This window comes from Lucilia cuprina, chromosome 2, assembly GCF_022045245.1.
Source record: "Lucilia cuprina isolate Lc7/37 chromosome 2, ASM2204524v1, whole genome shotgun sequence".
NCBI lineage: Eukaryota > Metazoa > Arthropoda > Insecta > Diptera > Calliphoridae > Lucilia > Lucilia cuprina.
In genome coordinates this window covers 48,401,374-48,419,073 of record NC_060950.1, presented here as the reverse complement: position 1 = coordinate 48,419,073, position 17,700 = coordinate 48,401,374, and the positions used below count along the sequence as shown (strand labels likewise).

At 30.5% G+C, this 17,700-nt stretch overlaps 2 protein-coding genes across 5 annotated transcripts in view; one reads left to right on the top strand and one right to left on the bottom strand.

The window, feature by feature from the left end:
* LOC111677206 (calcineurin-binding protein cabin-1-like) overlaps positions 1-17,700 on the bottom strand; it is a 637,283-nt gene that overhangs the window by 37,072 nt on the left and 582,511 nt on the right. The window lies entirely within an intron of this gene.
* On the top strand, positions 4,189-6,798 carry LOC124419111. The gene is made up of 3 exons (XM_046947492.1): positions 4,189-4,612; positions 4,678-4,737; positions 4,797-6,798. Exons 1-3 carry the CDS (start codon positions 4,589-4,591, stop codon positions 6,708-6,710), a joined length of 1,998 nt encoding a protein of 665 aa, XP_046803448.1. The 5' UTR covers positions 4,189-4,588; the 3' UTR covers positions 6,711-6,798.

Here is a 17,700-nt window from a genome sequence, read left to right as displayed (position 1 = left end):
ACATGTTTAAATCTTATATTTACCTATTTTCTATTTGTTTGCTTATCCTTATAATTGAAAGGTCCTATTATGCTTAAATTTTCAGAAATTTATAACTATTTTTTACCTCAATTTTTTCAACAGATCATTTCGTTCTGTTTCGTTTATGATAATGTAGGTAAAAATATACAGGTAATGATAATTTCGATGCATTCACTAATAAGAAATATCAATGACTGAATTACAGGTTATAGTAATATAGTCCAAAATGTTAATAGGTAGACAGTTCGTAATTTTTTACTTTGGAATACCTGTATCGGAAATGACAAGAATTGGTATATAAGCATCATTAACAGCATCAAGAATTGTGTCAGACTTTTCAGAAGACCATCTAAGGAAAATTCATAACTGTGATGTTGTCTTAATGGGTAAGTGGGGATGTGACGGTTTATCAGCACTTCCAGAATACAAACAAGCTTGTGGAAGTCGGACATTAGCAGACTACAAAAGTGTATTTATGTCATCATTAGTGCCATTACGAATTCGTTCATATTCCCTTAATCCATCATCGTCAAGCATCGGAAATTCATTTGAAGATATATGTATCAATACAACTCCGGGTTCAAAAAATTTTTGTAGACCCATTGGATTTGAATATATAAAGGAGTCAAAGAAAACAATAAAAGATTTAGTGGAATAATTAAAAGATAAAATAAATGCACTGGAGCCCATTTGCATAAAAATAAAGGAATTCTCTATTTACGTATCATATCAGCTAAGCTTAACAATGATTGATGGAAAGGTCAGCAATGCCATAACAGAAACTTCTTCCTTCTGGAGATGCTCAATATGTAATGAGAAAAAGTCGCAATTCTCAAATATAAACAAAAGCAGAAGTATTAATGAAGAAGTCTTTCGGAATTTCACCAATTCATGCCAGAATACGATTTTTGGATTACTTTTTACACATAGCATATGATCTCAAATATAGAAGTGTGCCAGAGAATCTTACTAAATCAACAAAAAATAATGAAGAATTGAAAGAACTGAGAGCTGCGGAAAAAAGCCGAATCCAAGAAGAATTTAAAGTTCAGATGGGATTAACATCGACAAACCACTCCCAAGTTGCGGTAGTACAAATTACGGTAATACGGCGAGAAAGTTTTTTCGTGATTTTGAAATTACTTCAAAAATAACTGGAATCGACAAGGAGTTGCTTCGAAGAGTTAACACTATTTTAATGGCACTGAATAGTAAACATAAAATTAATGGAAATCGATTTGAGGAATATACATCTGAAATTTCTAAATTACTTGTATCTCTGTATCCATGGAGGGAACTAACACCAACAGTACACAAAGTATTGTGTCATGGTCAAATAATAATTGAATCGAATATTCTTCCACTTGGAGAGTTAACAGAAGAAGCCCAGGAAGCGAGGAATTGAGATTTTAAGCATGTTCAGCTTTTCAGCTTAGGAAAATGCTCCAGGCAATCACAGAATGAAGATATTTTTAATAGTTTACTTCTATCTTCTGATCCTGTTCTTTCAACTATGCGAAAAAGATGGATTTGTTATGAAATTCTATCATCTCAAAACGAGGAAGATTTAAAGAACTTATATTAACTTATGGATATGTATACCGTTATGACAGATTATTTTATAGAAAATAAGTAGTGTTAGGAATTAACTATATAAGTAATTAGGTTGTAAGAATTAATTATATTATGTTTAAGATAAACAGTTCAAATAAAAAAAGCTATTATACTAACTGATGAAATTGCATTAAATTGTGTTTTATATTTCGGTGGGCGGGAAAGGTGGTTTGTGTGGGGTGATTTAGGTGTTGTGCGTGGCTCATAATAAAATTATATTTTTTATTGTATATACAATGTTATAGTCTTTTATAAAATAATTAACTAAATAATTTTTAAAAATTGTCCAAATATTTTATTCAACACCAAATGTATGTTCTGTCATACTTAATACTAAAATATGAAAAAGATGAAATTAAAGGACACAGGTTTAAATGAACATATTTTTGAATGTAATTGAGATATTGGCTTGAAATTTTTTGTAAAGGGTCGATAATTTCCATATCTAACTAAAAAAAGATATTAAGGGATAAATATGGACTAAATTGTTGTAGCTATCTGCGACCCTATTAAAATTTTGATATAAATCATATTTTTAGAAATTTAACAAATATGTAATATATGACAAAATCTTTATTTATGAACAAAACTCAATGAAATCTTCAACGCTTGTTAAATTTGTCATTTCAGATCTCGTCGAGCGCTTTCAGAAAATATAAAAATCTTTGTATTTGGGTGAAAAACAAAAAAATGGCACGAGTTTAAAAATTTTACATGTCGTAGGTACCCTACTTTGAGCCGCCACAGCTCCGTCCCTGGGGCATCTGCGGGGTCATCTTCAAAACTTAAACTCGAATACTCCTTGGCTACGCTCACGCCAAATTTTATCCCGATCGGATCAGCCGTTTAGAAATGCCAGATTTATTTCCAAAAAATTTCCATTCTGCCCCACTGTGCGTCTGCTGTGACAACGAATTTCCACAGCCTCGATTTGACAAGAATATCAAATATTTCATTTTGTAGCCTTGGGCCGATATACATGATGTCATTTAGGCTTCTTCAATTTGATGTCTTCGCGGATGCGTCGAATACTCTGAATACCGAATACTACTCTTTCTTTCTAGTGAAAGAAGTCTTGCTATCGCTTGCTTCTTGGAGTCTCCAAGTTCATTTTCTTCCATCTTTATTGGCGGTTTAACTATAATTCTGTTGTCGTTGTCAACTTCCGTTGTTTCATTGAAGAGGTTTAAACATATCATGTCTTCTTCGTAGTCTTCGGAAATGTTTTGTGGTTCTTCCAGCTCCCAAAAACGCTCCAAATTTGTAACTGCAGATAAAGCTTTTCTAAGATTCGTCTTCTCATTCATCATGCCTAATAAAATCCACCCATATATTGTGTATTGCGCCAAAATACCATCTTTTTTGTATATTCCATCCTTAATTATGTTTGTTATTATATTCATGCCAATCACGATGTCAATCCTATCCGATTTATTTAGTGATGGATCAGCTAATACAAAGTTATTCCATTCGTCAATGTTGAATTTAAACGAATGATCTGGCCGTGCTCTTGTCAGTTGTGGTAAAATCAGCGCCTCTGTTTCTATGGACTGGTTGCTTAAAAATCATGGTTTCATTGTTAATTTTATTTTCGATTTTGAAACACCAACCACTACTCCTCCAACGGTCTTTAATTTAATTTTTGCTTCCTGTTGAGAGCACCGTTGCTCGATAATGATGTTTTTATTTCCATCTATATTGTTTCTTTGTTGTAGACGCCTCCAATGCTTTACATTGCAATTCAATAAATTGCATCACATCTTTGAGAATTTGAATATCTTTTGGTTTTCTCATGCTTTGTTCATAAAAATCAACCTTTCTTTATCGAGCTTTCTAATTATAAGTCTTGCTATTATTGGATCAGTACCTTCCAAATTAACTCCCATCGCTTTTAATGCTTGCATGCTTTCATTTGTAATATTCAGCAAGTTTCTTAAGCTGCTGCCCTACATTATGTTGGTACTGGGCTGATCCAATATTTTATCCACTAGTTTCGTGAACAAAATTATTTTATTACCAAATTTTTGATTTGAAATCTCTCAGGCAGCTTTATAATGGTTTTCCGTTATCGGAAGGTTTTGTATAATTTTCAGAGCTTCTCTGACGTGAGTTTTTAACCTCCTAGCTTCTTCACAGCTGAAATATTTACTTATATACACAAATCGATTGAACATATTTTGAAACGAGCACCATTCTTCCATATCTCCATTGAATATTGGTATTTTTATTGTTTCCAATACCACCGCTTTCTTCTCTTCTTGCATTGCGGAAATTTTTATTAGTATTTCCTTTAATGCTTCTATATATAGCTTGTCAATCAACTTCAACTCTTCATCAATATCATCTTTTACGGAGTGATTGATCACTATTTCACGGTTGATTTACCATGATTTTTTCCCAAGAGCTTTTTTTGTGCTCGAGGATTAGAATGTTTTCTGCTTCAATGTCAGATAAACATTCTCAATTTCTCTACGAAATTGAATGAGCAAGTTGGACGTCACTTTCTCGTCTTTTCTTATGCCTGCTTCATCATGGGCACTGTTGCCAGATTTGACGATTTATCGTCATTTTGACGATTTTATGTACCAAAAAATGCATATTGACGATTTGACGATTTTGACCCCAAATTTGACGATTTTTTGAAACTTAGAGTATTCAACATTGAAAAAGAAAAATGTCATTTTTAATCGTAATAATAGTTAAGTGCAAAAGTGATAGATATATGTTAACGATAAAATAATAGTATTTGTTTGAAGTGTTGATATTTTAAGTATTTCACGCCTATTAAACATGTAGATGTCCATAAATGATCAACTGATAGTAAACCATTTTAATTTTATGTGCGTCCTCATGAAGTAGAATGTGATTTAAAAAGAAGTTTTGAGAAAATTAAAGTGAATTTAAAAAAAGAAGTAAAAGTGTTTAAAAGAAGTAAAATTTTGTGTTTTAAAAAATGCTGAGATATCTACAGAAGGAGGTAAGTAAAATGGAAAAATTTAAGTATTTATTCAAAAAAAAACTAATTGTTCTTTTATTTTGCAGAAAGCAAGTGGCGATGATGGCGCCAACCAAGACGATGGAAGTGGCAGCAGTACTTTGGTGGTTAGTTTAACAAACATTTTTAAGTAAAAAGCTATCTAATGCTAATATTATTATTTCAGGCTGACAAACGTAAAAAAAGAAAAATCAAGGAGGACTGGTTAACAAATCCAGACATCAATTCATGGGCTGAAAAGCGGGACAGCAAGGTATTTTGTAAAATTTGCAATGTGGAGTTGAAGGTATCATCGGGAAAGTCCGATTTAATGGCTCATTTGCATTCCAAAAAACATCAAGATGCTGCCAATGCTACCCAACAAACTAAAATAAACGAAGTTTTCAACATAGACTACTCCCCAAAAAAAGTTGCAGAAATAAAATTGGCATTATTTATAGTTGAGCACAATTTGCCATTTGCGGTTTCCGATCACCTTACTAAGGTATGTCACAATTCATTTAAAGATTCCAATACTGCAGCTAGCATTACTCTTGGACGAACAAAAGCAAATGCTATAATAAAAAATATTGTAGGAGCTAAACAGTTTCAAGACGTAACTAATCTTTTAAAAACAAATTCATTTTCTTTGTGCGTTGACGAGTCAACGGATTTAACAAATGTTAAGTCTTTGTGTTTAGTTGTTCGCTTGTGTATCAATTTTGAAATAAGGGATTTCTTTTATGGACTCCTCACAGTTGAGCATGCTGACGCTAATAGTTTATACCAACTTATAGTTAATCATTTTAATAAAAATGGTGTTAATTATAAAAAGAATATGATAGGGTTTGCCGCGGATGGGGCAGCAGTGATGACGGGCAGAAATAAATCTGTGGCACAACTTTTGAAAAATGAAAATAATGATTTATTTATAATAAAATGTGTATGCCATTCCCTGGCATTGTGCTCATCCTATGCTTGCCTTAAGCTTCCATCTAGCGTGGAAACCTTAGCTAGAAGTATTTATAATTATATATCAAACAGTCCAAAAAGAAACAACCAATTTCAAAATATTTTATCCTTACTGGACATAAAACCAAAAAAAATACTACACCCTTGTCAAACACGTTGGTTATCTTTGGAAGTTGTTGTCATAAGATTAATCGAACTTTATGAGCCTTTAAAAATATATTTTGCTTTTGCTGTAAATATAGATAAAATTGACACAGCTCAATATATTTTAGATAATTTAAATTTTGAAAATAAAATATATCTATGTTTCTTAAAATATATTTTAGGCATCATTAATAATATTAATAAAATGTTTCAAAGTGAAACAACTGAGATACAAAATTTATATGATCAAATGCAAAAATTGTTAAAAACTGTTCTAAGTAATTTTATAAAACTAGATCTATTAAAAAATGATAAATTCTATTTACTTAATTATAAAGACGAACAAAATATATTAGATTATAATGAGGTTTACTTAGGAGTATATGCGCGAGAAGAATTGCTGGCGTCGGGATTAGAAGAAACTGAAAAGCATAAAATCGTTCATAATTGTATTAATTTCTATGTAGAACTTTGTGATCAAATATTGGTTCGTTTTGATTTTGGAGAAAAGTTTCAAGCTTTAAGTTTAATAAATCCTTATTATATTATAAGTAATGAAAAACATACATTTTATGAAATTGTAAACCAATTTTCACATTTTATAGAAGAAAATGAAAAACAAGATTTAGAGTCGGAATTTAGACAACTAAAATTAATAAATTGGGATTCTAAAAATGAAATGAAATTATTAGAATTTTGGAAAAATTTATCAGAAATGAAAAGGAGAGATTCAAGTGTTTTATTTCCCATATTAACAAAATTTATTTCTAAGATTTTAGTTTTACCACACTCTTCTGCAAATGTAGAAAGAGTTTTTAGCCAGGTAAACTTAAATAAAACAAAAACTAGAAATAGATTAGAAAAGGAATCTTTAGAATCAATTTTATACGTAAAAGACTATTTAAAATTAAAGAAATGTAATTGTTTTGATTTAAAAGTTGTACCTGAATTATTGCAAATGTTTAATTGCAATATATATTTGTAAAATACTGTAAAACTGTTAAGTATTTTATACAATACTAAGTCATTATTAATTTAAAAGCTTTATGTAAAAATATCTCATTTATTTTATTTAAAACTCGAATTGTTTTGTTATGTTCTTATATATATTTTTGTTTTACAAAAATAACTAATGTTTTATTATATTTTATTGAAAATAAAATATTTTTTTTGTTGAAAAAGTGTGTTTTTTAATTTGACGATTTTTTGACGATTTCGATTAACCATTTTGACGATTTTGACGATTTTTTCCCCGAAATTTGACGATTTTACTGCAAATTTATCTGGCAACTATGATCATGGGTTTTTACCTTCTCTTCTTTGGAAGCATTTTCTTCCTCTCTTGGAGCATTCTCTGGCTCTCTTGGAGCTCTTTCTAATTTAACTGATGCAAAAATGCTTGCATCATAAATCTCAATTGCTCCATCACCTCATCTTTTATAGAAATCCTAATTGATTCTAATGATTTCTGATGGCTGGATTCCATTTGGCTATCTTATAAGTTTTCTGCTTTTTTGGGCGCCAATATAGCTTCTGCAGAAGTTACTTACTTCTGCATCGCAGTTCTGCACAGTTTAATAAGATCAACTCCATTTTGGAAAAACATTTTATGAAAATAGTCCTCTGTTGTCTCTCCAAGCTTATTGAGTGTCGTTCTCATAAAATTGTGTTTCTAAGCTGCCGATGCGTTTTGGATATTGTACAATTGATGCACTACGGATCTCTGTGCCTTCAATCTTAGCCAAAATACATATTTATTTGTAGTACAAACAAAAGAATATAACATTTTTTTGTGACCTAACCCATGATCTTTTTTTATTTTACTTAAACAATCTTAAACATAATTAAATGCGTGTTCAATTCTGAACAAAATCACATTTTATTTTTGTAACAGATGTAGGGTATTATATGGTCAGTCTCGCTCTACTATAATTTCTTATTTATACCTTTCACCTTCGTGATGGGGCAAAATCAAAAATTTTTTCGAATTTTTTTCCTCTGATATAACCACATTCAGTGGTTGAATAGAATAATAATTACATATAATACGATACCGTTAATTATTTAGATAAGAACAAAATTTTGCTAATTTTTAGCTCGTAAAATTGTATATCCTAAAATATTTTAATGCGGCATAAAGAAATCCTATAACACTAATATTTACGCAAGTCATTGTTTGAAAGCAAATTTTTTTCAGATAAACGCTATAAATAAAGAAATATTATTTTTCTTTCGAAATTTAACTAATCAATATAACTTTTTGAAAAAAATAATAAAATTTTTGCATTTCGCCAATACAATGAAGAACATGTAAGAAGTTATAGTCGGGCGAGGCCGACCATATAATACACTACACCTATATACGAGTGAAATACTTTAGTTATCATAATAAAGATTATAAGTTGAATTGTACCATGCCTCAGATAACTTAAGCCATTTATTGTTTAATAAAACTGTGCATATTTAAGTTAAATTTTGAAGCGGGCTAGGGTCAAATGAGGCCCTATAATTTTTAAGTTTATTAGGGCTAGAATAGAACTTGATTTTGCAGCTTTTTGTTGAGATACGAGTATATTACACATAATTATGAATTTAAAAGCACTATTCAACGGGTTCAGTTAAATGGGGGGCGGCTATGTAAAATAATGAACAGATGTTAACCATTTTCAATTTTTTAATTATCTTCAAAATTGCGATCTGTAGATTGATTACAAGATGGACGGACATAGCTAAATCGACTCAGAAAATGATTCTAAGCAGATTGGTATACTTAAAAATGGGTATAGGACCAATATTATTGTGCGTTACAAACATCAGCACAAACCCTTCCCACTAAAGTGGTGTAGGGTATAATTATAGTCAAGCGAGCCAACCATATAATACCCTACACCTGTTACAAAAACAAAATGTGATTCAGTTTTCATTAGGGTTGTCAATTATTCGTGTTAAAAATTATTCTAATAAAAACTAACGACGAGCTAGGGAGTTGAAATTTTGAACAAATATTTTTTTGTTGATGCGTTTGAAGAACTTGAAAAAATATCACAACATTTCGATCTTTTATACAACCAACTCAGAACTTCTTAAAGCAATCCTATACACTTTGTAATTTTGTAAACAACCTTCTCATATTATCAGCGGTTGCATCGTGTATGCCTTGCTTTAGGAACTATCTGTTTCACTTAATGCAGGCATTTAAAAAATCTAAAACAGAAAGCATTCAGCTTTAAGCATTGCAAAATATAGATTTTAATAAATTGTAAAAAGTAATAAAAGATTTGTTTCAATTGATTTAGCATTCATTTAAAAAAAATCAATATAATATATAGGGTAATTCCACAGACATTTCGACCACTTCAAATTTTCATCCCTTTCGATTTAGTTATAACTCGAAATATACATTCTGCTCTTAATTTCCATGGCGTAAAAATTAACTCATTCGGTTAATATTTTATGGGACTTTAAAGTAGGGCATCTCTGGTATTTTTGTACAAAATTAGAAATGTTGATGACTGAATAACTATGGAACTAGTTATCCAATTTGATATAAGTGCACACTGATACTCTTATCCCATTCCTAGACCAGTTTTATGTTGACCCTAACCGAGAAAGGACTTCGACCTGTCTGCTATGCAGACGAAATCGTAATACTTTTAATGGAAAAGGATCCAAATTACATATGTAGAAGCGCTGAGGAGGCTCTGAATACGGCCTTAGGCTGGGCTCAACCGAGAGGCCTCAATCTTAACCCGTATACCGAACCTTCCTGGGCAAGAAGATACCATAGACAGACAAACTTAAGTATTTAGGTGTAATCATCCACATAGAGGATAGGATCAACAAAGCATATCGGTGCTGGGCGATATGTAGGAGAACTATAGGCATGAAATGGCGCCTACTATAACAAATTGGCTTTATTAAAGTGTAACTCAATAATCTGGTAGACTACTTTAGACAAAAAGTGCAATATCAAACTACTACAGGGAGTTCAGCGTACATGCTGCTTGGGTATAAGTGGTGCCATGCGTACTACTTCAACCAAGGCTCTGGAAACGTTTCTGGAAATTCCACACATTGAAACATATTTAAAATATGAGGCGGCGTTTACAGCCGAACGGCTCTTTACTTTAAGTGAAGTGGCCAAACACACGTCATCAATGTATACTGGACACAGTGGAAGGTTATACACAATCATCGGATGTACCTGATCGAATACCAGACACAGAATATGTCGGAAACTTTGAAACGTTGATCCCAAATAGAATGTCTTGGTTAAGCGGGACATTAGAGAAAATACCAGTAGGAATTTGTTGTTACACGGATGGTTCTAAATTGGGGGATAAAGTGGGCCGTTTACCAAATTATAACACAAGCTTCCAAGCAGAAGTACTAGCAATAACTGAACGCGTAAATTGGATTAGAATAAATACTAGAAAAGAACTAAATCTAAGACCATATTGGATTGTAAGAAAGCTTTAACTGTATACTTTCCCATAGGTAATATTACCGTCATATGGGTACCAGCCCACTCGGGAGTAACGAAAGAGCGAAGAATCCCATAAGACTTTTTGGAATACTGAAACATTGGGTAGAACCATGAAAATCCTATGGGGTGACCCTGATGAGAGCAAGACGAAAAATCTCCTCAAAATGAGCAAGTCTAAAGTTAGTATGCAAAATTGGACGTTCGGATTCAGACGTATTTAGAGCATGCGGAGATGACAGTGAAACTCTGGAGCACTTTCTTTGCCAATGTCTTAAATAAGTATAATTTGTTTTTATACATTTTGACACATTTATAGTCTAGTAAATGCCGAATAAAGTAAACGTTCCATCAAATTAATGTTATAAATATGGTGGTGACTAATATCAGAAATCATGTCATTTATAATTGAAATATTGGAGGACATAGGTCAAAATAGTAATTTTGTTTAAATATCTCCCTTTTTATACATCCTATGGATTTGGGAGTTTTTCTCACCTTAATATATTTTGAATTACAAACGTAATTGTGATAACTTTATGTGCAGCCAATAGTAATAAAAACATATAATTATTTAATTATAATTTTCATAACAAGAGATCGCACTATAGGTCAGAGCGCAACTCCGTCGCGAAAAGTATAATTAAATAATGATATGTTGTTATTACATTAAAATTTTATTCGAATATTCGATTATTCTACAAGCATTGTTCGAATTATTCTTTATTCATAATTGGACATTTTTGTTCGTTCAAAAAAAAAAAAAAAAACTTTTTCCTCGATTAATCGAATATTTTATAATAACGCATTTTTAAATTCATGTTAATTTTTTACAATTATTTTAATATTTTTACAAAGTCTAGTAATACTTTTTACTTAATGATGAATTATTCGCCCAATTATCGTTTTCGACACCAGCTCTTGATAAAAATAATTTGTGTCAATTCAATCTTCAATCTGGCTTCGAATCGGTATTAAAAAGTAGATAAAAATTTTAGCAGGTATTGTAAATGTATTGTTTTTTTTCAAACTTGAATGGACTATTTTACTTTCTAAAACAAATTTTAAAATACATTTTTTTATCAAACAGTTAAAAGATCACAATAAGTGATCGTATACCCATGAATATACGACTTTCAAAATTAACAGTACATATATTAATAACAATCTACTGATAAAAGCGTTCATCATTTAACATTTGTAATTTTGCAAACTGTTTTCAATAACTGCGTTTTTGAGACTTACATATTGGTTTCAGCAAGTTATTATCAGGAATTAATAAACTACTTTTCTTTTTCGTAATATAGAGCATTCGTACAACCGAACCGGGAGTAGGGCAAAATACGGCCCTATCTTTAAAAATGTTGGTAGTGGGAGTTAAGTATTCTTCAATATTATTTATGTAGAATTTATAAATCGGTAGTGTCATTTAAAGTTCTATAGAACTTAGTTTTGTCGACTTTTGTTAACATAATAGATCATTTAAATTAATTATAAGCCCAAAAACCCTATTTGGGGGGTACGGTTGTATGGGGGCTAGTCGAAATAATGGACAGATTTTAACCATTTTTAATAGGCTTCGTCCTTGGAAAAGAAGCGTGTGTGGCAAATTTAATACAATTATCTTAAAAATTGCGGCCTGTACCTTGCGCACAAGGTTTATATAGCCAGCCAGCCAGACGGACGGACATAGCTTAATCGACTCAGAAAATGATTCTAATCACGAATATTTTTGTATGTTACAAACATCAGCACAAACCCAATATACCCTCCCCACTAAAGTGGTATAGAGTATAAAAATAATCTCAAAAATATAAAAAGTAAACAAACGAAATTCAAATAAATTTTGTTTCATTGTTTTTCCAAACAAATCAATACTGAACAAAATTGGTTTTACTACTTTTTACAATAAGGATTATAAGATGTATCAGTGTTGGCTATGTAAAATGAAGGTTTTGTAACAGGTGTGAAGGTAATTTATTACTAGGGAAAACTCCTTTAAATTTATATTTTCTACAATTATTTGAATTTAAAGTGTATAAAACATTTGCCGAGTTCATAGTGATTGAATAATATTACGAAATTTATCAATTTCCAATTAATAAATATAAAATTTTGTTGTTTTATTTGATATAAAATATTTTTTTATTTTCGTTTTACATATTACTAGTAAATTACCAAATTTACATATCCACATCTACATTATGAAAAATATCATCATAGTGATTGTATAAATAATTCTATAATGACGCATATGCATATGTTTTAACACCATTTTCTCTTATATATCTCTTATCATCTAAATAGCTTATGTTAACTCAATTATACACTCCCGCTTACTTAAATAGGTTCACTGCTTTGTTCACATTCAAATTAATTATTTACAAAAATTAAAGAACTTATTAGTAATTTTATAATTTTAAATAATAACTTGATGTCTTATGTATCACTAGTAGGACAAAAATTAGCGCAAAACCTTATAGCCAGTGTTGCCAAAACCTAATTGGGAGAAAGTGATAGATTAAAAAAGTGCTAGAAAGTGCTAAAAATTAAAAATACCAAGAATTTTTGATATATTCTGGTCCTGTGGCGCTCTATAGTATCTATAGTGAAACAATTATTGTTAGTAGTCAATTTTTTGGGATAATATAAATTGCTCTGAAAAAAAAAATGTTTAGAACTTTTGAATTACCATAAAAATAAATATAAATTATTTATTTTTAATAATATCACTCAGAATAAAGTTGGTTTACTGCAGGCAGAGGGAAAATTCCAATCATATTCTAGTTTTTGTGAATATAGAAAATATATTTTGTAAAAAATAGGTCGCGGTAAGCTATTAACTAAAGACTGAATTTTAGCGTTTTTGAAAACTCGGCAAAAAACATTAATAGGCGTACATATGGAATCATAACAAAAGAGAACAGAAGAGATTTCATTAAATCTGGTTCCAAACCAATTAATTCTGCAGCAAAAATTTATTAAAAAGGGGGTGTTAGAGCAAACCTTGCTGCAGTAAAACGTATTGTAAGAAGGGCCAAGGCTTTAGCAATATTAAAAAATTAATAAAATGCATTCCAATTCAGTTTACACATGAACATATGGTTATTAAAACCAATGTCAATATTTTGTTTTTACGAATGAAAAAAAGTTTAATTTAATCATATTTTTATGATTTTTGAAAGGAAGATCTCTACCTGAATCGTAAAATTATGAAACATGTTAGCTTCAATTTCTTACATCTAATAGGAATTGTAATGCCATACTGGAATCAGATTTTCATTTCATTCATTTCATTTTCAAATATCATTAAACCTTGCGTGGATATTTCAAAAACATTATACCCCGATCCATACCGCCAGTGCTGTAAATGAATGAATTCGATGCCAGAATGTAAAATTTTTGGAGTAGCCTCCCATAATCTTCTCAAGCCAAAAATATATTCAAAAACATAGTGTTAAAAAAAAAATATTAAAAATCGGTTATTAAGTATTCCACTAATGTTTGGCTATCTAGTGATACATAAGACACTCTGCTATTAACTAAAATTTAATATAATCAATTAGTCCATTATAGTTTTTGCAAAAAATTAATTTGAATGTAAATAAAATAGTGAACCTATTTAAGTGAGCTTTAAATATGTACATGGAGTCATAATGCAGTCAAATGAATCTGTATCCATTTAATTAAGATTAATGTTAGCAAGATATTTTCGTTTCATGTAATCATAATGAAAATTATATATTTTCCTTTTTGATAACTTTAAAACATGAAACCCAATATATATCGGTTTATTATACACTGTTTTTACTCTTCTCATTTCGATTCCAATCCTATTTTCATTAATTTGAAGAGTACTATGAAAGTTTGTTTTAATTATAAGGGCCCTAGCACCTAACTGTTTTTTATACCCTTCACCTTCGTGAGAAGGGTATATATAAGTTTGTCATTACGTTTGTAATTTCTATAATATAATTTTCCGACCCTGTAAAGTATATATATATTCTGGATCCTTATAGATAGCGGAGTCGATTAAGCCATGTCCGTATGAGGACCGCAGATATCGGCGAGATCCGAATCTTCAATAATTCTATTAGACATGCTTTCGGGAAGATCGCTATTTAAAATCAGCAAAATCGGTCGGTAAATAACGGAGATATGAGCAAAAATCCGAGACAACCTCTGAAAATTTAATCAAAAAATTGTTATAAAAGCAACAACAACGCTGTATATAGAAAAAGATGTATACGTGTGTGTGTAGATGTATTTGGTTTTATTCAGCTGTGTATTTTTTTTTTGTATGTTTGGAATCCAAACATACAAAAAAAAAATACACAGCAAAAAAATATGATTTGCATTTTTTGTTAAAATAAAATAATTTTCCATTTTGTTTTGCAAATATATTTTTTAATGAATAGAAAAAAGTATTTAAAACGTTTTCAATTATATGAGAGTAGATTGTGAGTTATTGTACAATAATTTTTATGCGAATAATGTAAGTTTGAAATTTAAAACTAACACAAATTTTTTTCCAAGTGCTTTTTAAAACAATTTTTTTTACGATAAACAAAAACAAAATTTACGTATCGTCAATGTTTACCAGCAATGAATACGAAAGTGTTTTTGTTTTACTCTTGCTTGTATACTGTTAAGAACAACAACAACGTATTGCTAATGTTAAGCGCATATAAGTGTATAGAAAACACATTGTCTAACCGCATTTACAAAAACAAAAGAGTACCAAGCGCATAGGGCTTGGGCACCCTTGGTTTGGATGCTGTTGGCGTTATTGCGTTGTTATTTTTGTTTTTCTGTGTTTTCCGTTTTGTATGTTTAGATGTCTGTTGGTTTAAATGCCTTGTTTATATTGTGTTTTATTTCGTTTAGCGTTGTTGTTGTTCTTTTTGTTTAGCTTTTGATGTAATAATAATGTAGTCGGGAAAAATTTAAAATTTATAAAAGATGTTTAAAATACACTATGGTGAAGGGTATATAAGATTCGGCACAGCCGAATATAGCACTTTTACTTGTTTTTTCTGTTCTCGTATTCACAAACTATTTTTGTATCTTTTCTCTTGTCAACATTTTCAGTGGTCTTACCATATACATCATTATTTAGCAATGTAAAAAAGTTTTGTTCAAAGGAATTTTTTGCTAAAATTGTATGATGATTGTTTAAATCAATGTACTTTCTCAACTAAATCGTTTTCAATGCATTGCACATTGGGGTCTCCAACATATATAATATTTTTGACTCAAATGGTCGTCAAATGGTATGGCGAAAGCTTGGAGATGCCTTGGAATTATGTAACTTAAAAGTAACTGTAAAGGACCCAAGTTGCTCTGTCATATTTTGGGGTTCTGTGTCCGTTTACGGTGCTGAACTGATATAATTCATTAATGTAAATGTATACTAAAAGGTCCACTTATCAATTTTAAAGTAGAATTTGCATGCTAGTACCACAGAAATGGGGCTACAACACATTCAATTTATTTTTCCAAAGTACCCCACCTGATACGTGAAAATGTTGATCATTTACAACACTATTACTTATTTTTACTTTATAATTTTTACTTTAATCTAAATATGACGTATACAAAAAGATCCAATACTTTTGTGAAGCTATTTTAGCACTTTTTTAAAAAAGCTTAATTAGTTTAAGTAAATGTGTTATACAATTTAAGGACTGTCTGGATAACATAATAAATTTATTTATTTATTTATTTATTTATTTATTTATTTATTTATTTATTTATTTATTTATTTATTTATTTATTTATTTATTTATTTATTTATTTTTCCCACAAAATCTATTATAAAATGATGTCTGTTTTCTTAATACATTAAATTCGATTACTGATGAGAGACACTGTATATTTAAATATTACCTCTTAAAAGGTTACACTAAGTGTAGGTAGTGCTTTATAGTAGACGAAATGAAATTAGTGCTTTACAATTTTTATTAGTTACAGTTGTATTACAGATTGATAAACTAATTAGTTCCAAGATCATCTGGGTTCATTATGTTTCCATGTTGGAATGTATCTATTTTTAGTTGGCACATATCTTTCCTTCGTAGGAAATGATTTAATACTCTTTACAGAACCGGTTAATATCTGTCGACAGTTGCTGTACCCAATATTACAGAATGATTCCTACGTGTATGAATACTTGTCGTTCAGTCAAATATGACAGAGCAACTTGGGTCCTTTACAGTTAGTTTTAAGTTAGATAATTCCAAGGCATCTCCAAGCTTTCGCCATACCATTTGACGACCATTTAAGTCAAAAATACTATATTTGTTCTCGTCGTCGAAGATAACTTCTTTCCAGAATCCCATATTCCTAATTGTGAGTCTATTTGCGGAGTAAAGACACTTAACATCAATTAACTCTGATATGAGCGGTTTCCACCTTGGTATTTGACCATACAAATTATAGCTCCCTAGTACTTTGCGCCCAATTTTGAAACTAACTTTTATTCACAGGACTGTCCTGAGTTCGTTGTTAATTTTTGGAGCCGATAGATAAAGGTTCCTTCGGTATTTCCTCAGCATTTCTCTGTCGTCCTGTATTGACAGCAATTCTGGACGACTTGATAATGGTTAATACTCGACGTAATTCATTGTTTTTTATGCGTGTAATGACAAAATGTATTGTCGATGGGAATCTATCAAACATTTCCTATATGTATTTAATTGATCGGCTTTGATTATACAGATATAAATTAATTTTTTAATTTGAATTGACCAAGTCTTTTTCTTTGAACATTTTATGCGATTACACTGGAAGGGTTAATTAATGGGTAATAAAACACGTGTTCAAGGATTTCAAAAAAGATCTTAAATAAATTCGAATATTTTTGCGAAGAACGTGAATCCCTAGCGCTGTATTAATACAATTGTACAAGAAGGAAAGAAGAATATTTACGTAATTTGCTCTTACCAGAGTCAGGCTTGTTGCACAAGGTTTACATAGACAGCCAGCCAGACGAACGGACGGACGGACATAGCTTAATCGACTTAGAAAATGATTCTAAGCCGATTTGTATACTTTAAGGTGGGTATAGGACAAATATTTTTGTATGTTACAAACATCAGCATAAACCCAATACACCCTCCCCATTAAAGTGATGTAGGGTATAAAAATTGAGTCCTTAACGACACATCATTGAGATTCAATGATTAAAGATTCAATCCTTAATGACTCATTCAAAAATAAAAATACAGCCCACGGGAGCCCTTAATTGCTCGACATTTATTTTATAACAACACTTTAAATGTTGCAAGGGGCGGTAATGTTTAAGTACAAATGAACTATTTGCGGTATTTTTCTCTAAGTGTCAATTCAAATGATTTACTACCGTTAGTTTATATCTTTGATGGAAAACTATAATAAAACTAACGAGTAAACCGCTAACTAATCCTTTGTGTTTTATTCTTTTTGTGTATTTGCACTGAACCTTATCGGATTGACGCTGAAACACATATGT

Bases quoted from the DNA above. Each gene is read 5' to 3' on its own strand.
- LOC124419111 (XM_046947492.1), top strand. From the start codon at position 4,589: ATGCTGAGATATCTACAGAAGGAG. The intron at 4,613-4,677 runs GTAAGTAAAATG...TTTATTTTGCAG, and splicing joins TGAGATATCTACAGAAGGAG to AAAGCAAGTGGCGATGATGG. The intron at 4,738-4,796 runs GTTAGTTTAACA...TTATTATTTCAG, and splicing joins GTGGCAGCAGTACTTTGGTG to GCTGACAAACGTAAAAAAAG.